At 36.4% G+C, this 25,597-nt stretch overlaps 1 protein-coding gene across 4 annotated transcripts in view; it reads left to right on the top strand.

The window, feature by feature from the left end:
* The window catches only part of DIAPH3 (diaphanous related formin 3), a 217,587-nt gene that overhangs the window by 107,149 nt on the left and 84,841 nt on the right, over positions 1-25,597 (top strand). For all 4 annotated transcript variants that reach the window (XM_065678158.1, XM_065678159.1, XM_065678161.1 and 1 more), the window contains 3 exons: positions 1,668-1,907; positions 6,908-7,037; positions 18,558-18,682. In XM_065678158.1, coding sequence (XP_065534230.1) covers positions 1,668-1,907; positions 6,908-7,037; positions 18,558-18,682 — 495 coding nt within the window. The remainder of the gene's footprint in view (positions 1-1,667; positions 1,908-6,907; positions 7,038-18,557; positions 18,683-25,597) is intronic.

Genomic DNA, 25,597 nt, shown 5'->3' on the forward strand with positions numbered 1-25,597 from the left:
GCTCAAAGAAGTGACGAATGCTCCATCCCTCGTGGTGTTCAAGGCCATGTTGGACAAACCCTGGGTGAGATGGTTTAGTGTGAGGTGTCCCTGTCCGTGTCAGGGGGGTTGGAACTAGAGGATCTTAAGGTCCTTTCCAACCCTACCTATTCTATGATGAGTACGGAATAACTGCCTACAGTTGATACTGAGCTAATGTTCAAACTATATGCATTTTAATGTTTTACTTTAGAACCAAGTTGAAGGCAGTCTGTGGATTTAAGCCTAATACCGGAGTTGTTTTTCAGCCTAGTCTTATCTGAAAGACATTATGTTTGTGTGCTTTGTGTTCAAAACCAAAAAAAAAAAACCAACAACAAAAGCTTGGTTACTGGAAAAGATTGCTTATTTTACTTCAAGATTTCTTATTTGTGGTAAAGTGCAAACAGTGTATTTTCTTCAGCTAGGCATCATCAGGTGGTTTCACTGCTAGGCAAGTATTTCAAAGTGGCATGGTAACATAAAATGTTATCTCTGCGTGATTTTATTTTCTAATACTACCACTGTAAACCCAACAAAATGGACTGAAAATTCCATCCTTTTCTGATTCTATATCAAACCAGCTCTAGAATAGACAGCCTTCAGTATCATTAAGTAAGGTGAGGTGTTTGATTTTCCACTGAAATAGATGAAGTGTCACCATTATACTCATCACTGAGTCTCTCTGAGTCTCTTGTGGGTTAATCAACACCAAACACTTGTGAATGTTGCAGCGTCAGAGCTATTTTAACATTGATAGACTAGATATGGGTTGAGAAGTTATCTGCAAATGTGATAGCGTTGGAAGGACGAGTAGTACACTGGAAACTTGAGAGATGGAGGAATTTAATTTACTGAATGCATTTTATAGTCCTTGACTAAAGAAGCGGTAACATTTGGAGTCTTCTTGTTTGGATATAGTAAATAATGTGCTAAGTATGTCTGGGGTGGGAATTTGGTTATCTAAGCTATATGGGAATTGAATCTTCTCTTGAAAATACCTGATCAGTAAACCATAGAAAAATCCAGGTCTCTTGCATATGATCTACAGAAGCTATTGTTTTCTGGTAGCATTCTGGTTTACCTAACTGTATATGGTTAATATATACAAGAGTACAGTGGGGTATGAATACTGGCATATATTAATGTCTGCTATATGAAGTGTTTCATAGTGAGATTTTTCAAAATGTTATTTTCCTGCAAGTTTATTTTAAGCTCTTATTGCAATCAGCTTTTAAATATTTGCTTCAGAAAATGAGATTTGCCTTGTTTTGGTACATCCTGGGTTATACAAAATTTGTGAACTACTTTTATTACTTTGTAACAACCGGGTCATAAACTTGGATTAGTTTTATAGGATTTCGTATATGAGTTGACAGATGTGATACATGATGACACTTTATCTTTTATTGCTTACACATACTAGTTATTGGGAAAGGATGGGGGCAGTTCATATTAACCACAAGATGGGATTTCAGTTGCTTACCCAAGTGTCTCTCATTCATTCATTCATTTGCTATCAGTTATAGCAGATATATTGCTTCTTCAAGCCTGTCACACCAATAAATCATTTCAGATTGTGTGCATTTGTACAGTGCCAAAGTGTACCATGAATTTTAAAGGAAATCTCCTATTTTCTTTTCAATCAGATGAGCAACGTGAAGAGACTACAGCCACGGCTCAGTGCTATTCTTTTTAAGCTTCAGTTTGAGGAGCAGGTGAACAACATCAGACCTGACATCATGGCTGTCAGTGCTGCCTGTGAAGAGATAAAGAAGAGTAAAAGCTTTAGCAAGCTGCTGGAACTAGTATTGTTAATGGGAAACTACATGAACGCAGGTTCTCGGAATGCACAGACCTTTGGATATAATCTCAGCTCCCTATGTAAAGTGAGTTTTGAAATATCTGTGTTGAGTAACACATTCACTTTTTCATTTGTTTTTATTATGCTACTTAAATACTTTGTTTTTATGTTTTTCCTGCAGTTAATCAGTTAATTCTTTGGTTTCTTTACCTTTCTTTTTTTTTTTTTTTTTTAATAATTCTTAACATTAGTTGTTGGTTTGAGCAATACAGCTAAGCTGTGTACAGTCATCTTGAGACTGGCTTGCATTTAAACTTTTACAAGATTTCATTTTGAGTGAATGCTAAACGAACCAAACTAAATAAGGTTATGCAAAAACATATTACTGTGATCATAGTGATGTTATAGTTTTACATGTATGAGCCCTTCTAAGACTGTCTTATTTTAATCTGTTTTAAACCAGTTATGTTTTCTCTTTTACAGATATTTTCTCTTCATTTGATTCTCTTTTATTGTTGCTCAGTTCCATTACTTGCCTCTTTCTTCTAATTTTCCTTACATTTTCAACTTTTACATAAGATGTATACAAGAAGACATCTACACTTTTCAGAGTGTTAACTTATAGTCAATTCTAATCCTTATTGCCTTACCCTTATTTAGTGTTATTTTTTTTCCTGTGCCCGCTGGAAGGTAACTTCAAAATCTGCAGAGAGAGCACATGTATGTAATAGTCCTTTCGAGAACGGAATTACTGGGGAGTTTGTATATACTCTTTGTCTTCTCTCAGCTTCTTTATCTTTTTACACAAGAGAAAATACAACATGTTAACTTCTGCATTCTTTAAAGTAATCATCCTCACTGTACCATGTTTCAGGAAGAATTCTTTCACCGTGGTTTTCAACTGTTGAATGTGATACTGTAACTTAAATATGCATAGAGAATAAGCTGTGTACTTTTCTGAGTCTGAAGTAAACATTTAAGCATGTGTCAACCACATAGAGAAATACAGTGTAGATGAAATTAAGTTTGAAGTACAATTTGTTGAGAAACATATGCAGAAGGAAAGGTATTATTGGTTCTCGCTACAGGTGTGTGCGTTTACTTTTTAGGTATGATTTTACAAGTATCTGTTCTAGCTCTCCTTAATTTTTTGCATTTTTAATACATACAGCAACAAAAAATATGAGAACAATATGAGGGTAATTGTTATGAGCACTTTGCAGAGCAGGATCAAATTTAAAAAATATCTTGGAGGAATAATTTAACATCTAGAATATGACAATTTTGAAGACTACCATGAAGTACTACATATGGGAAATTTAGCTGATGTATGTAGATATTGAAAGTAAGGGGTGAATGGCAGAATTCCAGAAAATGTGCTTTATGTCCTGGCTAGCCCTATAGTGTTCTGGCATTAAATGCATTTGATAATCTAGGATGTCATAATTGCTTAGATTTGCACTCTTAAAGGTTGTTTAGCTTTATAGGAGGCTACACTGTTCTGTTAGAGAGAAAAAATGTCTCTATAGTACATAGATGGTCCATTAAAAAAGTTGGTAATTATCTACTACTTAGTTGGTACTGATAAGTTTTTAAGTGAAGCCTTGTCTTAATTACTGCAGAAAACAAAGATTGACTGGTAAGAATCCAGATGATAGTAACATGTAACAGTTCTAAAATAAGAAAAAATATTTACGTGTTTTTAATTTAGAAAAGCAAGGAGAGGGATGTGAAGAGGGCATAACAGTGTCCTTTTATTTTTAATTTATGATAAAGAAGGCATCTGAACACTTGTTTTCTGTGTGGCTAAGGTAGGAGATGAAATAATTAATTGGCTTTACTGATAACAAAAGAAGTTTGCTTAAAAGATAAGAAAGCTTTTTAACTGCAAGGGTAGTTAAGAATTGATAGTGAAGAAGACTTTGGAAAGCTTTTGAAATCCAGGTATACTAATGATACTCAAAATCTCCTTGAGGCCTAAGTAAGAGCTAAAATAGGCAATATTTTGAATCAAGTATTTCGTTGACTATTTGGGAAGCGTGTACGTGTTTCTTAAAATCAGGAAATAATTCAGGTGGGAAGGGATTTCAGTAAACATCAAATCCAGCCTTCTGGTCTAGGGAAATGCTGATCACTACCAATAGTCCGTAGATGAAGTAGATACAAAGGAATAAGGACCAAAAAAGGTAAATTGCTCACTGTTATCAAAATGCTTATTGTGGTGTCATTTTAGCATTGTATCATCTGATTAGACATGGTGATACTGTTTTACTCCTTTCAGGACTTCATTAATTTTTGCATAAACATATATCATAGCACTCAGTATGTTTCATTTACGTAAGGAATGTGTCAGTAAAAAAATGAAGTTCCAATGACAAAGATTTCATACATATTTTATTTGGCATCACTTCATGCTGGTTTGTAAATACCAGACCATGGCACTTAAAAACTTTTCTAGGGGAAAATAACGCAACTCTAATGGTTTTTGAATGAATTCATTGCTGTCCCTACCCTGGGCAGGGACATTGGACTGGATGAGCTTTAAAGGTCATCCAGTCAAAGCGTTCTATGATTAGAAAAGAAATATGAATTACGATAAGTTTTTTTCTGGGAAGCAGAGCAACTATGGCCGCCTTAGATTTCATCTGTAAAATTTGAGATCTCTGCCACTAGATGTCCCAGGACAAATGCAACCTACGTTGAACTACTTGTTCTTTTGAAGGCTGAGAGGTTTTCAGAGAGAGAATCAGTTTGCATTTTACTATCCTAGATGTATCAGGGTACTAGTCACCATTTCCTAATTTACCTCATGCAATTGTGGCCTCATTTAGGAAGTCCGTGAGTGCCAAGTCTTCACTGGTTATGAAATTGTGTCTTACACAGACAGATCACTTTGTCTGGAAACATGGAGGTAAAACTGTGTATGTGTAATTTGGGGATTTTCTTAACTGTGTGTAATGTCTTCGTTAATGCTTGATCTCCTCTGTTCTGAGAATAATGAAGTGGCTCAACTATTAAAAATATAACTATTAAAGCAGGAAAAATCCCTCCCAAACCAATATTCCTTCAAGGCCCAAAAGTAGAAAGCTGCAAATTGCAGACCACTTGGTTGTCTGCACAGCAGTTCTCAGTAGGGGTTCTGAGAACTAAGCAAATTTGCAGTGGCTTCAATCCTTCGAAGATGTTGATTTCTATAATATTTGAATAATATACCATTTATCTGTTCTTCAGTGGTGCCCAACTGTGCATAGGGATCTATATGGACTGTCCACTTTGCAGAAAATTGGGTATCTTCCACTTCTATATCTTGCCTTCTCCCTGCATCACGTAGAATTGAACTGTAAAGGTTCTGCATCACATGTGTGCATATTCTCAGAAGAGAGATATGATGTTCATATGCTAATACTCAAATGTTTATTAAGTAGTGATATATTAGACTTATATGCATGTTTATAACAGTGGTTGGCTTTTAAAACTAACTTTTGTTAACTACTTGTATTTTAAGCAGTGTCACATTATAGAAATTGTGTGATGTTTCAACTATTGAGACATTTCTCACTGAGATTCTCTGTCCAGCAGAAGTAACTTATAACACTTCATACAATAATGACCATATAATATTTTTTTTTGTTTTAATATGTATGTTTCGTGTTTTATTTATTTTGAAAATTATGCCTCACATTATTAATCATTTGTCAGAAGGAACATATATATTCTGTATTAAGATAGTATCATTTTGATCTTTGACAATAGTCACTGACTTTTTACAGTGAAGTATGAAGTATCAGCCATATGTGATCACCACCATTCAAAATTCTTCATTTTAATTTACATACAGTATAGAAAAAGCAAACAATATAATTTGGTTTTTAAATCAGATCAATAAAATGCCCTTTAAGTGACCTCTGAGGATATTGCATAGGTAGTGTATGTATATTTAGGTTGGGATTGATCTTGGTCTCAGTTCCTGTTCAGAAGTAATCCACATATAGCTCTGTGTCTGGTTTTGAACCTCCTTGGAAAGGGAGGTCATTTTTCCTCTCTGCCTTGTTGCTTTAGTTACTGTTATACTGGTTGAGCACTGCTGATTACTTGTATTTTTCATAGTAGCCAAACTAAAGAACAGTCTTGAGATAAAGTACCACGAGTTTTGTACTTAAGCACTTAAGCACTAGCACTTAAGACTTTTCCCCCCAATATTCAGATACACAAGTCTGTGTGCAATTGTGTCAGCCCTTCAGTGTGTGTGCATACTTTATATGTGCCTATGTACGTGTATACTTTCAAATTGTTTTATGTAGAAAGTTTTTAAGTAGTGAAGAAAAACTTTCCTATGAGATGTCATTTTCTAATTCTAAAAACCTCTCTGATTATTTTAAAGGCTAGCTCAATTTGGAGGCTACAACAGAAACGTATAACCTAATGTTTGCCAGTTGTCAGTGTTTTTACACAAACGAGTGCAAATTTTAAAATGGCTGGGCTTAAAATAATCTTGTATGCATAAAGGACGCTGGAAGAAAAGTTTGTGCTTAAGAATTTTAAGTTAAAGTTTTTAAAAAATGAAGCCTATGAACTGTTGCTTGCCCTGTTGAGAACTGATAAAAGGAAGAACTTGTGCAGGTTGATGTTGTAGCTTCAACTGCATAAATATTGTTATCCCAGAGTTAGCTTCACACATAAGGAAGTCACATCACAAAGTACATATGTGCAACATGTATTGTTAGCTTTTGTTGGTTTAGCTCTTGATTTTTATTTTTCTACGCTTTCATGAGTCTGTTACCAGTTTTGCAAGTATTCCTATATTGCTTAAATAATTACATTTTAAAAAGACAAATGTGTACTGGTTTTGAGTACAGAACTCAAATATTGTTTAGAATTTAAAAAAATATTTAATGTGATCTTTCTGGGTAATTTTAGCAAGGGGGTAAATGAAACACCCTGTTCCTTAGGGTTTTCTTTGAAAGAGCTGTGCCAGTTCAACGGTTTGTTCTTGCCTTGCTTGGGTTCACAATTAGAAATATATATTCATTATCAAAATAGTCAGAAGTAATCTTAGTGTTCTAACATTTCCTTTTTTCTCTCTAGCTGAAGGACACAAAGTCGGTAGATCAAAAAACAACATTGCTCCATTTTCTTGTAGAAGTCTGTGAAGAAAGCTATCAGGATGTCCTGAATTTCGTTGAGGATTTTCAGCATTTAGATAAAGCTAGTAAAGGTTTGTATAACTAACTAAAAGTTTTGATTCTAACTGCATTGCAACGTGTTTTGTGTGATGAGTGTGATGCATATTGTATGAGATGATGCGTATTTTTTACTAAGATTATTTAAAAAATAGATATTAATAGTTTATATCATAGATCAGTAATTTGAGATGCTGAAAGTGGTCTTGGAAGTTATTTATTATTTTGTCTTCTATTATTTACTACAAGATTTCCCATTGCATTTCTTTTAACATATTTTCCTGAATCATTGTCCAAAATGTATTTCTTTTAGAAGTTCTTTTCTATTAACAGATCTTGAACTATTTTCAAATTTCAATCTTCTATATGATAAGTATAGTATGATCAGTGTCTTTTAATTCAGAAATGCAGAAAGGCTGTCATATCATCACTTCAGTTTTTTTATTATTATTTTAATTTTCTGAATATGAATCAGAAAGTTTTGTCTTTCCTGTATGTATGTTTTTCATGCAACAGTAGCATTGGAAGTCTGAAAAAATAAATTCCTCTTTTTGCTGCTTCATCATGCATCATATAATATGGTAAATCTCAGTATACGCAGCAGCATTTTTTTGCAGTTAATATCTTAATTAAGAGTGCCTTCTCCATGTTTTGTCACAGCTTAAGTAATTTAAACTGACTAAGCACTGAGTTAGAAATTGATGCCATCTTAGCACTGTCCTACTCTTGCAGTAAAAGAAGATTGTATGGGCTGTCTCAGTTAATAATTTTTTATTTTATGTCAGTTTGCAGGATGTCACTGTTTATCTGTACTGCTTTATACAGTGTCACTTTTATGCCTCAGTCAGTCTTCCTGCCACAAACTACAGCTTTGCAAAACCTGCTTCTGACAGAGAACTTGAGATAGTGGTCACTCACATTTTGTTCGCTACCTGTTGTCATGGGTTTTAAAGTTTCAAATTTTAGTTGGTGCATAACCACTTAGAAGGTCAAGTATTTTAAAATAGCTGTCAAATGCTTCAAGCTGTTTATATAACTGTTTGTACTGGTAGTAGAAGGAGTTTCTGTTGTACATAAAATTAGTATTTTATGCATTATTTTCAGTGTCATCTGGCCATTGAAGATGATGATGATTAGTAGTATTAGTATTATTGGGTGTGTTGTGGTTGAATTTTTTTATATCAGTCAGAAACCCCCAAATGTTCCTTATTATACCCTTATTTTAAGTGTAGACAATCCATCTTACATGAAGCTGCTGAGATATGAACCACTGACCATTTGAAGAGTACCCAATAAAATTATCAGTTAGTCAGTCCAGGTTTTCCGTTCCTTTTTATGTATCTGCTATTGACCAGATGAATTTTTGATCTCAGTACATTGTAGAATGGAAATCAATGACCATGTTTTCAAGGTCATGTATCAAATTTACTTCAGTGTACTATGAGATGCATTTTACATTTCAGTTTCACTGTATGAAGGCGTAGGATGTCCTTAACAGATTAGCATGTCAGTGTGTGTGTGTTTATACTTGTTTTTCTGTCTGCAAAACTCCATTTTGTTTCAAAAGATTCCTCCTGCACTGGAATTTTGGAAAATTCAGCAGATTCCTAAGACTACAGCTCATGTGGGATTATTTTAAAAACTGTTTAGTAATTTTGCAGAAGTATGTTTTTACAAGGCAAGTTGATTTAATATATATCAGCTTTTGCAGAGTAAATTTTTAATGAAGTAGCTATTATTGCTTGAGCTTACCAAAAGGTCAGTTCAAAAACATTGTGAAGCTGTGGTTGTGATCAACCTTATTCAACAAAATGGACTTACCTGGTCTGATGTGACTAATCAATATGCTCATAAGGACTAACAAGTTGACCAAGAATGGTTTGCAGTGAGGCTTCCAGTGTTGAACCGGCAAACACAGGAGATGTGACAAGGCATCATTATGACTGCTACAGAGAGAGGCAGAAAGAAAGACATCAAAAACCTTTTATCTTGGTGGTCATGGAGACAAATATGCTTATTCCAGAAGATATACTGGTTGTGTTTCAGCAGGGTTTGGATACTGAGGGCCTAGAGCATTCTCCTTTTTTCTAGCTTTTATTCAAAGGTTAGGGCCTTGTAGAGGTGGTGGAATGCCATTCCTGTCATGGTTTCACTGAACTTTGTGCTCTGAAGTAATTTTCAAAAGTAATTCACATGAATAAACCAGTTAAGTTTGATAAGAATATTTTTTTCTCCTATACCTTTGTTGCAAGCAATTGTTTTTTTCAATTGAGCTGTTTTTTATTTCATGTCTGCATATTCATTTCTTCAGATGCAATAATTCTGCACTTTGTATGTGGCATAAAAGTATTTTTTGCTATTTCCTTTTAAATTATAAGTAAAAATTAATGTGGCAGGAAGATATGTAACTGCTATTTGAACAGTATGAACAGAAAACTGTAAGTTGAACGCACGGTATAGAAATGGGACTATACTATGCATTTATTGATTTTGATTTGATCACTAACAAGTGATTGTTGAGTCTTTTACAAGTTTCTTAAAAAGATTCCTTTTAGGAATTCTTCCTTTACAGGACTGTCCTTGTATCAACTACCCCATTTTTGTATCTTTGTAATTTTATATTTGCTCATTCTTAAAAATTCTCTTTCTAGTAATTTTTGATTCAAAACGGTGATCATTAAAGCACTATAATGTTTAGCAACTCATTTTCTTTTAATCCTTTTTTAGAAGAAGCATTTTTGTTCCTTTCATCTCATTAAGTATTGTCCAGTAATTGTCATACAGTTAACTGTTAACATAGTTTGGAAGACTTTAAGAGCAGTGACAAGGTCTGGTAATCATGAACATGTATTTTTTAGTATTTTGTAAATGATAAATATGAAAATAATGATTGCAGTAGAAAAAAAAATCCTAATTTTTAAAAATACAACTTTGAGAGGGAAGCAGCAAGAGACGTGTGACCTGTGCAATTGTAGTTTACTTCAGAGTATTTAATTTGCCCCCTTACTATTGTGTGCTGAAGTTTTAGTTTCTACTTTTGTAATACTAACAGTAGGCTTAACTCACTGTTACAGTACATGAATTAAAGATACCTTTTTGCTTTGAAGTATAACACATCCTGTTTTTTAAGTACGTTTAGATCAGCAGGAGGAACTTTCATTGCAGCTAATGAGCTTACTGATATGACAGTTCCTGAAGATTCATACAATTAAAGCTGTCTTTTCTTTTAAACATAATGACTTTCCTGCTTTTCTATTAGTATTCTAGAGAAGAAATATTTTGGTAATTTAATACACTTTACTAATTTCTTATTTTATGGCACTATAAAGATTTATATTGTGTTTATCCAGGCTGCTGCTTTATTGATTGACTCTAATTTGCACAGACCTTACAGGTATCAGTGTATAAAGCCTTTCGTATTCTAATAACAATACAAAAATACAGCTTTTCCTTCCTCTGAAAGTCATTAGCTCATTGTCACTTTACAAGTAACTTATTCTTCTCATTTTTGATTTTTTTCAGTTTTTTTCTTAATTTTTTTTAACCCAGAAGCCAAACTGTATATCTGAAACTTAATCTATATTCATTAAAAAGCAGAACACCCTCACTAATATTTAAAACCATTAAGACAGCAGAGAGAACAGTATTAACATGTATGCTATAAGAAATCTGATTGTCATAAGGAAAAGAGTATTATTCTATTGCAGAATTTCTGAAAGTCTATGGCAAATTTTGCAAAGGAACTTACTCCTCTGGGGAGCAGTTGTACATATTGTGATTTCTAAAGATTTACTGTAATCTTCAGTAAAGATTTACTTTCACTAGGAGTAGAAAGTCCTAGTGTAATGAGGTGATAAGACAAAATTAAAAGCTGTTCTTAGAGGAGAATTTGAGTATCCCAGGAAGAGGACTAAAGTGCTGGTGGGGTAATAAAGAAGAAAAAAAATCAATTAATTACATTGCCACAATTACAAATTAGTTTAGAAATGCAATCAATGTGCCTAACTATCAAAAGAGTAAGGTTACAGAATTCCTTTCTTGAGCCATGTTTTCCTTGGTGGAAAAAAATACAATTATATGTTCCTGCATGACATCCTTGTCTCTAAATTGGAGAGACATCAATTTGATAGAGGGACCACTTGGTGGATAAAGAACTGGCTGGATGGCTGTACGCAGAGTTGTAGTCAATGTCTCAGTGTGCAGCTGGAGACCAGTAACGAGTGGGGATCGATGTTGGGACCGGTCTTGTTCAACATCTTTGTTGGTGGCATGGACAGTGGGATTGAGCGCAGCCTCAGCAAGTTTGCCAATGGCACCAAGCCGTGTGGTTCGGTTGATATGCTGGAGGGAAGGGATGCCATCCAGAGGGATCTTCACACGCTTGTGAGGTGGGCTGATGCCAACATGATCAAGTTTAACCATGACAAGTGCAAGGTCCTACACCTGGGTAGGAGCAATCCCAGGCATAACTACAGGTTAGGCAGAGAAGAGATTCAGAGCAGCCCTGCAGAGAAGGACTTCAGGGTGTTGGTTGATGAGAAAATGAGGATGAGCTGGCAGTGTGCACTCGCAGCCCAGAAAGCCAACCGTATCCTGGGCTTTGAGCACCTGGTCTAGTGGAAGATGTCCCTGCCCATGGCAGGGGGGTTGGAGCTAGGTCCTTTCCAACCGTAACTATTCTATGATTCTATGTTTAAGATGGAGATAGGTTGCTTATAACAATAATCATATAAATGTGGTGCTCAAAGCAGCAAATACTAAATTTTGTGTCTCAAGATATACGAATATAGGAATTAAAGCTTTGGTCTGATTTGGCCTTCAAACAAGACTTGTATTAACTGTGAAGTAATGGTATTAGCCTTAAAATAAGTACTGATGTAACAAAGTAATGATGAATAAAGAAGGGCAGGAGGGTTGGAACTAAATGATTTTCTAACCCAAACCATTCTGTGGTTCTATACCCAGGGGCATTAAATATTTGCAAAGGGAAATTCATGGTGGTGTGGTTTAAGTACACCTTTAAATATTTCTGCAATTTTGTGTTTATTGATGTTTGCACACCCCTTTCTATACCTGTAATGGGTAAAATTTTTGCTCTATTGGGATGCAAGTCCTGCATCAGCACACTATAGACTTGACATAATCTAGTCTGAACCACTTTTTAAGAATGTGAACTTGCTGAAAATAAATAATTAAACATAGCTTCTTTTGAATTTTATCTTTTTTTCTTCGGTCTGAGTGCATTTCATAATATAAAAAATTTTGGGTTTAAAAGCTGATGAAACTTGCAATATTGTTATGTATTTATTGCAAAGAATCTCATTTCTTTTAATGTTTGGCTTTAAGTTGTGCACAGTACTGTTATCTGGCAAGTAATTTTAAGATACAATCGTGCAATGAACTACTAAAACATAAGTGAAATATTCTATTTCTTTAGGGCATGGAAATATATGCATCTCTTACCAGAATGAATTAGCAAATGAAATACGAAGCAAGAGGGTTTTTACGCATTTTTACCAAAACAGCACTTCAGTTTCTAATGTGATATTGATGCATGTTAGTAGTCCATGCAAGTATGGGCTATACTATCCCATACTGTCAAGTATCATGGCCAATCTCTGGTGCAGTCCTTGAGCCCCTTTCCTTATTCTCCCCCCGCCCCCCCCCCCCCCCCCCCCCGACTTATTTAAACATGTAGACAGTTTGATCTGTAAACAGCTCAGGATTCACATAAAGCTGTTCAATACTTTTAAATTCATGTTTATTAAACTGGGTATAAATATCTGGATGTTATTGAAAGATTTCATTGCTGTATAGCATTGTAAGTGATAGTGAAATTAAGACAAATAAAACAATATCAATACTCTGCAGTTAAAAATGTCGAGATCTGCAGAAAGGTAAAATAAAAATATCAAATGGGTTATGTAGAAATCATTTGCAGGAGGCACCTTAATATGGTGGCATGGGCATTGGGATAGAAAAGCTGAACACATTGTGCATGTGTATAGACCCTTGAAGGTGTAAAAGCTTAATTTTCATGAGTAGGGAAGTGTTGCAAAGGCATATATACGTATATTTAGGCTTGTTTATCTTGCTACCTGTATATCTGTCTCAGGGAGTTAGAGACTGCAGTGATGGGATTGTTTAGAAGACTGATAAATCTGGCTGGCTTTAAAATTTTATTTAAGCTTTACTAGTCTGATATTCATTAACATTTCACGCTAATGGCTCATTCTTAATCATCACTATCACAGCATATTCAAAGCAGTTATTTATTAATAATTGTATCTTAAATTAACCGTGAATGTACAATATGCTGCAGTCGTCGCAGTATTTCACGGTCTGGGTCCCCAAGGGTTGTGGTGATGAGGCCTAAGAGCTTTTCAGTGAGGGAAGCCAGAACTGATTCCGGGTCATCTTTCTCTTCCCTCCTCCAAATTTGACTCCTTCCTTTAAAAGATTATTCTGTCACTTGCAGCTCTTAGTCCACCATTGCACTATATCACTGTATGCTGTGCAACACTGAAGATTATTACTTTGCTGTGCTGAGGCAAGTGCCATATCCTATTGCTTGGCTGTTTATTCCCCCTTGCTTTAGCAGCTGCTTCTTTCTTCCAATAGCAATCCAGTAATGAATAACTGACCATGAGAGAATAATTTGTCATTTGGTGTTTTCTGTTTTCAACTTTTGCCCATGTTTTCAAGTTTTGAGCTTAAACTGTACATTGTAAAAAGAAGCATGTGGTGTCAGCCTGCGTTTCACCCAGGAGGTTCTCAGAATAAGTTTATAACAAGTGTATCAGACCAGGGCTCTTGTGTAGGTAGTACAGGATGCAGCATAAGGTCTGAAGCCTGTTTCTGCTGATGATAGTGTTATTACTAGTGAACTGGGTACAAAAATGTTTATGCATTGTTTATTAATTACACTACATTAGTGTGCTCACTTTTAAATTCCAAATAGAAGAAAATTAATTAAACCCTGCTTAGAGAGTTGTTTCTTCTGTGTGTGCAAGTGGAGTCTGCTTTGGATATAGAAGAGAGAGGGCTCAAGAGGCAACGGCATAGTCAGAGCTTTGTAGAAAAAAGGATTTCAAAGATTTTTCCATTTTCTGTGACATGGAGTATATCCAACTAGATCTTATTCCACTGTTAATTGCTATTTCAGGGTTTTGCTGGTGTTTACAGAAACCATCTGACACTTTACCTCTGGAACATTTCTTTGTTAGTGCTTTTAAACCCATCGGACAATACAGGGCGGGGTTTGTTGGTTACGGAGAGGGAAGGTAGGCTATATTTTGTCATTTAACTGTATGTTTAAATCTTGCATCAATAATATGTTGGCAATTTCAGACAATTAGTCAGTAAACTCTGTTCATCATTCTGTCATGAAGTTCAAATGGCAAAAGCAAAAATATATTTTCAGATGTTTTTATTTTAGTAATATAGCATAGTTTTCTGCGTCGGGCTGGAGATCAGCTTGTTACTGTCACTCTCCTCAGAATATAGGAGCCAGAATAGCAAAAGGGAAGCAAAATATCTGTAGGCAAGAGGAAGATTTTCTTGATATGGAGATTGCAACCATCCAAGAGAATTATCTTACATGGGTGTCACGTAGAATTTCTGAAATATCAGCTGAATATCTGTTCCAAAAAGTAACAGGTTTACAGCAATATAAATGAGACAGCACGTAAGTAGTATTGCTTTGCTTTGGAGTATTATTTCTTGGATTTAAGATAAAACAGGTATAGTCTCTAAACTAGATGAAATATTGCTTCAATTTTAAGGAAGAATAATGATCTGGAGATGGGGGAGAGGGAAGCAAAATGTCTCCATATAAATTTGCTGAAAGTACTGTATTCTCATATTGTAAATACCAGTTTCCATTTCTGTATTCTGAGATAACTGAGATATGGAACTAAAAGTTCCATAAGTACATTTTTACCAAGTTTTGGTGTGGCTATATTAATGTTGTGTGACTACAGAATATTTAAGAAACTGAAGGAGAAAGAATGATTTGGGCAATTCCACATCTCTTTACCTGACTTTATTGATACAAAATTTAGTGGAGGAAAGAATAGTCAAATGTGGAGGTTAATGAGAGTAGCACAAAATGAATATGATTTTTTTTGTAGTACACTAATCTGCTGGTTTTGACAATTTTTTATTACTTTTTTTTTTTTGTGACCCATGAAATCTATGTTGACTACAGGAAAGAATATCAAACCATATCTAGATTTGCTAGTATGGAAAACGGGAGAATATTCCTTAGAATAAAAAGTGGGAGAAATACAAAGTACTGTCTAAAAGGAATATTGAAAAAAAAAAAAAATTGTGGTGTTGCACCAATGAGCATATCTGACAAATAGTTAGACAGCTTTGCCAGCCAAGAGGGGGATTGGATTGTCATCACTGTCATCAATGATCCTGAGGAAGGAGAGTAACAGAAATGAAAATCTATAGATGAGGTACATGTATCATGCATCCTGATACTGTAATAAGAGCTTTGGTCATAAAAATAAGGATATTTTATCATAAGATAATCAAATAAGGTATTACCAGTAAAACTGTAGAAATAGTAATACAAACATTAAAACAGCTAGTGAGTCCTCACCTGAAATGCTATGCAAAAAAGGTTTTAAAGCAGAAGTGGTGAAGAGGCTTCTGGAATAATCATGGTAATGGAAAACCTGAATAATGAGAAAAAACTTTAAGACCAAAGTTGTTTAAACCATGAAATGCAGAAGTTGAAGAAATGTAATTATTGCCTATAAAAATCTCAGGACCCTTTTTGAAAGAAGGGTCTGGGAGTTCAGAGGGTGCAAGTGGGAGAGCATGCAGGTCTATATGCATTGTATTCAACAGATAACTTGTGGAGGCTCACTAACACCGAAAACCCCAGTCTTTGTTTTCAAGACATCACATAAGTTGCTTACTTTAATTTGGCTTGGACTTGTATCTGAATTCTCCCAGAATTAGGGGTCAAAATTAGGGATTTTTATTCTCTTCTGCCATGCTTCTTTGTGGTCTTAGATTTTATACCACATCTTGCAGAGGTGCACTAAGGAAGGTCCGTGAGTATTTCATGTGTTTTCGTTGAGGAGCTGCTTATATTTACAGATTTTTTGCAAAGACAATAGCACCAAACTAACACCAGCATATTGTGAGCTAGCTTCTGCTTGAAGCTACCAACAGAAAAAGTCTTAAAATATATCTAATAGTTGTGCACTACTGAAATCAAAGGAATGCTGAATTTTTATACTGACTATTATATACTAACTATTTATACTAACAATTTTAAGATCACGACAGGAAAAAAACCTTTCAGAACAAGGTAGAGATGTAAAGATTCTTGATCAACTACTTAACTGCTCAGTGGCAAAAGAACAGAAGATTTTTGGTGGGTTGGAGGTTTTTAGTTTGTTGGGTTTTTTTTTAAATTGTGTACTTGCTGAGTCTCATTCTGATATTTTGTAAGTATGTCACTTTTTACAGTGTGAACTCTTAATGCAAGTCAAGCTATACTATGAAGTCCTATCACTAGTTGCATCAAACAAAAGGTAGTATATTCTGTGTTTCTTAGCAGCTTTCTAAATAAATCAGTGTTTTAAAATTGTGTGTGACCTCCCTCAAAGGCTTCTTGTGACAGCATGCCTTTCTATTAAAATCATGTCTGCTTCTGGAACCTGTGAAGACTGAATTATAGTATCAATCATAGGATGGTTTGGGTTGGAAAGGACCTTAAGATAATCTACTTCCAACCCCTCATGACAGGTTGGATCAGTAGATGATCTTCCAACCTGCCATGGACAGGGACACATTCCACTAGACCAGGTTGCTCAAAGCCCTGTTCAACCTGGCCTTGAAAACTGCCAGAGATGGAACATTTACCACTTCTTGGCGCAACCTGTTCCAGTGCCTTACCACCCTCACAGTAAAGAACTTCTCTCTTTTATCTAACCTGAATTTACCCTGTTTCAATTTGAACCCATTGCCCCTTGTCCTATCACTCAGTCCCTAATGAAGTCAGGCTGAACAGCCCCTATTTTCTCAGCCTGTCTTCATATGGGAGGTGCTCCAGCCCCTGGTCATCCTCGTGGCCCTCCTCTGGATTTGCTTCAATAGCTACATGTTGAGGACACCAGAACTGTACACAGTAAGTGAGGTCTCACGAGAGCAGAGTAGAGGGGCAGGATCACCTCCTTTGACCTGTGGGTCCCGCTCCTTTTGATGCAGCCCAGGATATGGTTGGCTTTCTGGGCTGCAAGCGCACACTGAAGCCAGCTCATGTTCATTTTATCATTGACCAACACCCCCAAGTCCTTCTCCACAGGGCTGCTCTGAATCTCTTCTCTGCCCAACCTGTAGCTGTGCCTGGGATTACTCTCACCCAGGTGTAGGACCTTGCACTTGTCGTGGTTGAACTTCATAAGGTTGGCATCAGCCCACCTCACAAGCGTGTCAAGGTCCCTCTGGGTGGCATCCCTTCCCTCCAGCATATCAACCGGACCACACAGCTTGGTGTCATTGGCAAACTTGCTGAGGGTGCACTCAATCCCACTGGTTGGCTTTCTGGGCTGTGAGTGCACACTGAAGCCGGCTCATGTTAAGTTTTCTATCTACCACAGGGCTGTTCTGAATCTTTTCTCTGCCCAACCTCTCTCTGTTGAGCCTGCATTTATATTCTCTCTCTCTTTTTTTTTTTTTTTTTTTTTTTTTTTTTTTTTTTTAGTAAAATTGATTGTTGCCCAATTGTGGTTTTTTGCATTATGGGTTTTTTTGTCTTTTTTTTTTTTTTTTTTTTTACGTTAGGATTTTAACAGGTTGCCATTGATCGTTCTATAGTTGTGTTAACCTTTCTGCTGTGAATGCAGCTGTAGTTGCTATGCAACATTTTACTCTAGCCCTCTGGGGACTCTCTCATCTTTTGAGAGAAAGATGTATTCAGTGTGTGTATCTTATATTTTCCATCACAGAAGTCTAATCGGGGATGAAATCATGGAACCATGTCAGATCCTAGGAACATTATAGGGCCACAAACTTTCTCCAGGGATTTTTTAGGTTAAGATAGCTTTACATTTATAGGTACTGCATATTATGAATGGCGTAAATAATGATAAAAAAATCAAGTCACCAGACAGAGTATGTTCTTATCTATATGTATTTTTCCTATAGAATATATGTAAATGTTAAGTTTACCTTATAAACAGTTAAGAAATAAATCTTAACTGATTGAATTTTATGCCTGGGCTGGCATATGTATATCTCAAGTTATTTAAAACAGATTGTTAATTGCAGTGCAAAAACTTGGGCGTAAATATAAAACAAAATACAGTGTTCAAAGAGCACACATCTAATTAGAATAAGACAACCACATAAGCGAGGGAAACTGAACCTTGTGGAGTTACCCTCTCACCTTTTATTGTAATTCGTTCATTGTGCTTTTAGTTCAGAATTAAAAATGTAGTATGCTGATTTGGGTAAGGTTTTAACTCGTGTATTCTACGAACAATGTGTCGTCTTTAAGATGTTAACAGAATGAACGTTCTGTATTTTAGTCTCAGCAGAAAACCTGGAGAAGAGCCTGAAGCATATGGAGAGGCAACTCCAGCAACTTGAGAAGGATTTGATGACTTTTCCAGTTCCTGAAGATAAGCATGATAAGTTTGAAGCAAAAATGTCAATATCCTTTGGAGTATTCTTGGTAAAATCCAAAACAAAACCCACAAACAAACAAAGCCACACAAAAAACCTACAACAAAACAGCTGTCCTGGGTTCAGCAGTGCAGGAGTAATTTAACTGCATTACCTTAAAATTTCATTTTCTTTGCATCACTTCTGTCTGTTCTGTAGTATTTATTTTTGAAAAATAGAACTCTTTTTCCTCTTAAAAATTAAATACATAAACAGTCCAATTAAAGATTTATCCACAGTGGATAGAATGAAGAGAAAAATGCTTACTGTCAGGTTTTACACTGTGTGTAGGTTTCTTAGTGAAAAGTAGTTATAATACAAACGTTAAGCACTTTAGTGTTAAACAACTTTTTCATGAAAATATTGTAAAGATGTCTATGACGCTGTGTTCATTTGTTTTGTAGTATATGCATTACCACTGTGAATGTTGTACATGAAGCCACAGAACCAAAACGTTTCTCTTATTTCAGAAATGGGATTTATAGCACATGAAAACTGGTTTCTGGTTTTATTTTTACCAAAATTCCTTTTCTCACTATTTATTCCAAATCCTGTAGCCAACTTCACTGCCTGTCTGTCTATCTGTCTCATAAGAAAGCTTTGTGACATGGAGATACTTAATTAAAGAAGGGAAAAAAAAAAAAGTCACTTAAACCTTCCTAGCAGATGATGGTCATACATGCTTGGCACTGAGACTAATCTGGAAGCAGAAATATCGGCACATAGAGAGACAGGATGAAATTTCCTCTGCAGGCATGGTTAGGTTATTACCTAGCTGGAAGACTACTTTGCTATGTTCAAAGACAGGGGGACTCAGGAGACAGTCCTTTTGATTAATCTCACACTATTGAATAAAAGATGGCAAGTATCCCAGAGGCCAAGTGGGTATACTGGTTCTTGCTGCATTAGGGCCAGTCTCCTCTTCAGTAGACTTGCTGCAACCAAAGCATTTACAACTTCGCTTTGGGCCTTTTCTGGGCAGTGTGGGTTATCTGTAATCTTTCAGTGTCACTACTGATTTTTTTTTTCAAAGGTCAGGTATTTTGTTGGTGAAGTTGTCATCTTTGTTTTGTTGCTGGATTTTTTTTTTTTTTTCCCAGCTCAATGCATTTTTGAGAGATATCTTGCAACCTAATAGCATGGTGTCTCTGTAGTATGAAATGTAACTTCTGTCTATGAAGAAACCAATAGCCTAATGGAAGAGCTAGGAAAAGGGTCCTGAAGGCAAGAGATAAACTAGTGCTAAGAAGTTACAGTAAAATATATCTGTGATAGCTTTCTCAGAAGTATTGCTAGTATTGTATCTGGGATGGATGGCCGCACACAAAGAGCTGTGGTCAATGGCTCAGTGTCTACCTGGAGACCAGTAACAAGTGGGGTCCCTCAGGGATCGGTGTTGGGACTGGTCTTGTTCAACATCTTTGTCGGTGACATGGACAGTGGGATTCAGTGCAACCTCAGCAAGTTTGCTGATGACACCAAGCTGTGTGGTCCGGTTGATATGCTGGAGGGAAGGGATGCCATCCAGAGGGACCTTGACACGCTTGTGAGGTGGGCTGATGGCAACCTTATGAAGTTCAGCCACGACAAGTGCAAGGTCCTACACCTGGGTTGGAGCAATCCCAGGCACAGCTGCAGGTTAGGCAGAGAAGAGATTCAGAGCAGGCCTGTTGGGGCTGTTGGTTGATGAGAAAATGAACATGAGCTAGCAGTGTGCGCTCGCAGCCCAGAAAGCCAACCGTATCCTGGGCTGCATCAAAAGGAGCGTGACCAGCAGGTCGAAGGAGGTGATCCTGCCCCTCTACTCTGCTCTTGTGAGACCTCACCTGGAGTATTGTGTGCAGTTCTGGTGTCCTCAACATTAAAAGGTCATGGAACTGTTGGAACAAGTCCAGAGGAGGGCCACGAGGACGATCAGGGGACTGGAGCACCTTCCATATGAAGACAGGCTGAGAAAGTTGGGTCTGTTCAGCGTGGAGAAGAGAAGGCTGCGTGGAGACCTCATAGCAGCCTTCCAGTATCTGAAGGGGGCCTATAGAGATGCTGGGGATGGACTCTTCATCAGGAACTGTAGTGATAGGACAAGGGGTAACGGGTTAAAACTTAAAGAGGGGAAGTTTAGATTGGATATAAGGAAGAAGTTCTGTACTGTGAGGGTGGTGAGGCACTGGAATGGGTTGCCCAGAGAAGCTGTGAATGCTCCATCCCTGGTGCTGTTCAAGGCCAGGCTGAACAGAGCCTTGTGTGACATGGTTTAGTGTGAGGTGTCCCTGCCCATGGCAGGGGGTTTGCAACTAGATGATCTTGAGGTCCTTTCCAACCCTAACTATTCTGTGATTCTAAGTTAGGAATAGGAAGCATTTATTAAGAAATCTCACCTGTGAAAAAGGACAGACTCTTCTTAAGCTTTTAGAATAGAACTGAATAGACTATTTCTGTTGGAAGGGACCCACCATGATCATCTAACCCAAAATGGTCATGATGCTGGCAGTTGAAGTACCTTACAACCTTTTGAGTTTTTATAATGAGGACTAGGGTTTGATAATTTAGTATACAGTTGTATTTGGAGGTGTGGTTATAAAACTTCTATACCTATAAAATAAATAGGGAAGAAGCTACCAAAATTCAGTTGAGGATGAGCGAAGAATACCCTGAAAAAATCAACGTCACTTAAGGAAAATTAACTTCACGCAGGAAAATTAAGTTGATGAATAAATATGTACTTCTAATATCAAACATCTAAAATAAAAAAAAAATATTTTGTAGGATGCTTCATTTTCCTTTGTGTTACGAACATTGAACATTCCTGAAAGTATATGGCAGGAAGTGAGTAGAATACTGTGATGAAAGGATATGAATTGTATTTAAGACAGAGTAAGTCACAGTTGTAGAGAAATAGTGTGAAAAGTTAAAATGTGATGCAAGTCAGATAGAGTAAATAGGTGGACCTTGTCAATATATACAGTAACTTTACTAGGGGTTGAAATTCCATCCCCATATATGAAGAAAAGTAGAGCGGTTTACTGATTTTAGGAAACACAAAGGAGATCTGCATATCACCTTTTTCAGGCATCTCAAAAGCTATAATCCTGCCAGATATGATGAAGACTGTTAATGTTTACCAAGAAGGTAAGCCATAGCCATAAAGCTAAATTTGTTCTTTGCATCAGTTTTCTCTTGGGAGAGTTTTGGTTGACCTCACTGCAATATTTTGAATAAAAGGATGATTTCAAATGAAGGAATCTGTAGAAAGAAAAATAAAAAATAAATAGTAACAAATCCCCAGGAGTAACCAATGGTCACAAAAGACTTGAAAAAATCTTAAAATTAGATCACATATAAACCTATTTTACTGCATAATCTTACATAAGCTAAGTTAGCCCAGGACACCAGAGGAATGAAAGCTGAAATGAAGCACCGAGCTTTCTTAAAAGGGCTGCAACAAGGATCTACAAATCTGGCATCTCTACCAAGAAAGATGGTAGATGATGAAGACTGAATAAAAGCAAAACCAACCTGTATATATGGGAGATATAATATGATTGGGGAGAGCCAGCAGCGGTTTTGTATAGAGAAACCGTACCTTGCAGATCTATCAAGGCATGCAGAATTTCACTGAATTTCCACATCTTTCAACAAGGTGTATTAAAAGACTTCCAAGGAAAGAAATTTCTTAGGTCAAAAGTGGAATGATTATTTTTTCTGGATTAATATCTTCAAACAAACAGACAAAAAACACTTCATGTCAAAAGGGAGATATTGGCAGATGCTGACAAAGGAGGAAGTGAATTTCAATGATTATAGAGTTATAGATCTGGACATTAGAATAAATGACTACAACTGCAGTTAAAAGCAAGCAGAAAACATAAGTAAGTTGTTGTAAAAATCAGTTATACTCACATCTTGAGTGCTTCCATCACCCCATGTCAAAAATTATACTGTATACATACTGATGTGACAGAGAACAGTGACAGTGATCAGTAATAAGCAATAATTTCTGCATAAGGAATATTTTAATAGATTAGGACTGTGAGGATGAAAAATCAAAAAAGTTAGGAAAATACAGTAAAAATACTTGAAACTTCATACCGTATGGGGGGAAAGTTAGGAACATAATCACTGTGTATTATAAATAACCAGGGTTCATCCCACGTAAAATACAGTCTGGCAGGTTAAAACATACTAACAGAAATACTTTCTTACACAACAGACAAACTGTAGCATTTACTTTTAGGATGTTGTAGAGACTGAAAATGTAAATTAATTTCATATAAGGCTTAGATATTTAGGTAAAGATTGTACATCTGGATCTATTAATGGCAGTAGTCCAGAAGTAGCTTTAGCTCAGAAAAATCAGTAACCTGCAGACTTTTAGAAGCTAAATACTACTCCAGGTGAATTATCATGCTATATTTGCCAAGTTTCCTTCTTGTTTTCCCTAATCATTGGGAATATTGACTGCTGCCAGAAGCACTTGAGATGGATATTTGGTCTTACTCAGCATATATCAGTCAGGTAAAACCAGCCATAATGTGTATTTTGTTGTATTAGACTCTTCAAATAAAGTATTTTGAACAGAAAATATTATGAGCAGGAATAGTTTGCCCTCACCTATTACCTCTCCTAGCAGACAGGCAGTAATTTCCAAACAGTAGAGTTGTATATGGGTTTTAGTAATGTCTGTGAACACACTAATTAAAGAAGCTCTCTTTTAGAAAAACAGGAACTTCAATAAATTACAAAGCAAAAATGGTTTGATGTAAAGGTTAGATAATCCTGCACAGCATGATGAAGCCTGGACCTGTCTTTACTTTTATTCCTGTGACAAGGAAAGCTGAATGATGCTGATGTCTTGAAAAGCATGCTGCTCATAAGAAGAAACCAGCAGGAAATCTGAAAAAGGAAGGATGGTTCTTTGTTGGAAATAATTTTTCATCCTGAGTACAATTAGGCTTCATGGACAAGCAGGCTATTACATCCTGTCGCTAAATATCACAACCCAAAGGCCCCTAATGAACTGATTAGCATTCTTGTTCCTTTAGGAAGTCAGATATATGCACAGTTGGTTCACTCTTTTATTGACAAAGTCTATAATTATGAATATTTCTCCTATATATTATATTGTGCTAGCTTTGTCAGTCATCTTATGTATGCTAGCTAAAAAAGGAATTATAGTTATCATTGCAGGTCTTCTGTTTCCTTTAATTAAGAAAGTAAAAGAATACTGAATTGATGCTGATCTAGAGTATTTAATCCATTGAGTGAAATGTTCAATAAAAAGCAGAGTGAACAAAATACATTTGTACATTCAAAAATGAAAATTTAATGGGTTTATGGAGAGTATTTAGATTGCTTATTAAAAGCTTAACTAAGTAATTTAGTCAACCTGCTCTTTAGCAGTCCAGCTCACATCTCATGATTTTGTAAGTAGCAGCTGAGAAACTCGTGACAAGTTTCAGCCTTCTGTGAATGTAGTGTTGGTGGTGATTTTTACAGAACTAATTTATGGACCTGATATTTGAGAGACAATGAGTTTGTTGCTGCCTTTCAGCTAGGAACAGAATGTTTTCTTTATTCCTCTTTCCTTGTTTAAGTTGATTTGTTGACACTGCAAAAAGAGAAAGAAGGAACAGTACTTACCCAAGCCAGAGCCTGATTCAAGTCAGGTAGAAGAAACAAGAAACCCATTTCAACTGCAAGAAGAGACTACATGTTGCCTCTAAACTGTCAGTTACTTTATCAGCCTCATAGTTTGAACTTCCTTCTGTACAACTTAAACTGAAGTCTGTAACATGTCCTCACATCCTAAGGACTTTGAAAGATTACAGGACCTGAGCTCATTAGGAAAAAGATTGTATCTTGCTCTTTGGGAGATTGTTGAGATGTTGATGATATGGACAGATAGGGCTTTGGCAAACAATGTAAATTTAAGTACATAATTCCTTTATACTGGTCTTTAATATCTGCTCTGGACTACAGGCATGTATTATAGCTAGCACTGGTTTTGCTTGTAGTACATGGCATATATCCGTTGTATGCAGCAGCTGTCCATTTGGTTTAGTGTTATAGAGCTAAGTAGGAGTGAGTGAGTCAAGGAGAAATTATTTGACAAATACTCTCCAGAAGGTACTAATTTAAAGATCTTAGCATTTCTGTTTTTCTTGAAATACTACATTCACATACGGAATTTTACTGTCGAACTTCACTATATGTATATAAAAGGAAGTCTCTGTGACGCATGTTTTTAAGATAATTGCAATGATTTTCCCAAGAACTTGATGTGGGAAATCTTCAACAGAGCCCTATGGTGTTTCCATTCGTTGGCCACAGCAGAAACTTATTTTCTAAAATGCTGGTTTGAAGTGACCTCATTAGTCTTTTTGCACTAGTCTTAGGAAAGTTTCATAGAATCATCAAATCAGCTAGGTTGGAAAAGACCTTTAAGATCATCAAGTCCAACCATTACTCCAGGACAGCCAAGACCACCACTAAACCATGTCACTAAGGGCCTCATCTACACAGTTTTTGAACACTTCCAGGGATGGTGATACCACCACTACCCTGGACAGCCTGTGCCAATGCCTGATTACCTTCTCTGTGAAGAATTTGTTCCTAATATTCAATGTAAACCTCCCTTGGCACAGCTTGAGGCTGTTACCTCTTGTTCTATCACTTGTTACCTGGGAGAAGAGACAGATCCCCACCTCACTGCAACCTCCTTTCAGGTAATTGTGGAGAGCAATAATGTCCCCCCTGAGACTTCTCTTCTCCAGACTAACCCCCCCGCCCTGGTCCCTCAGCCATTCCTCATCAGACTTGTGCTCCAGACCCTTCACCAGCTTTGTTGCTCATTTCTGGACCCACTCCAGCACCTCAGTGTCTTTCCTGTGGTGAGGGGACCAGA

This window comes from Lathamus discolor, chromosome 4 (genome assembly GCF_037157495.1).
Source record: "Lathamus discolor isolate bLatDis1 chromosome 4, bLatDis1.hap1, whole genome shotgun sequence".
In the NCBI taxonomy this organism is placed as follows: Eukaryota; Metazoa; Chordata; class Aves; order Psittaciformes; family Psittacidae; genus Lathamus; species Lathamus discolor.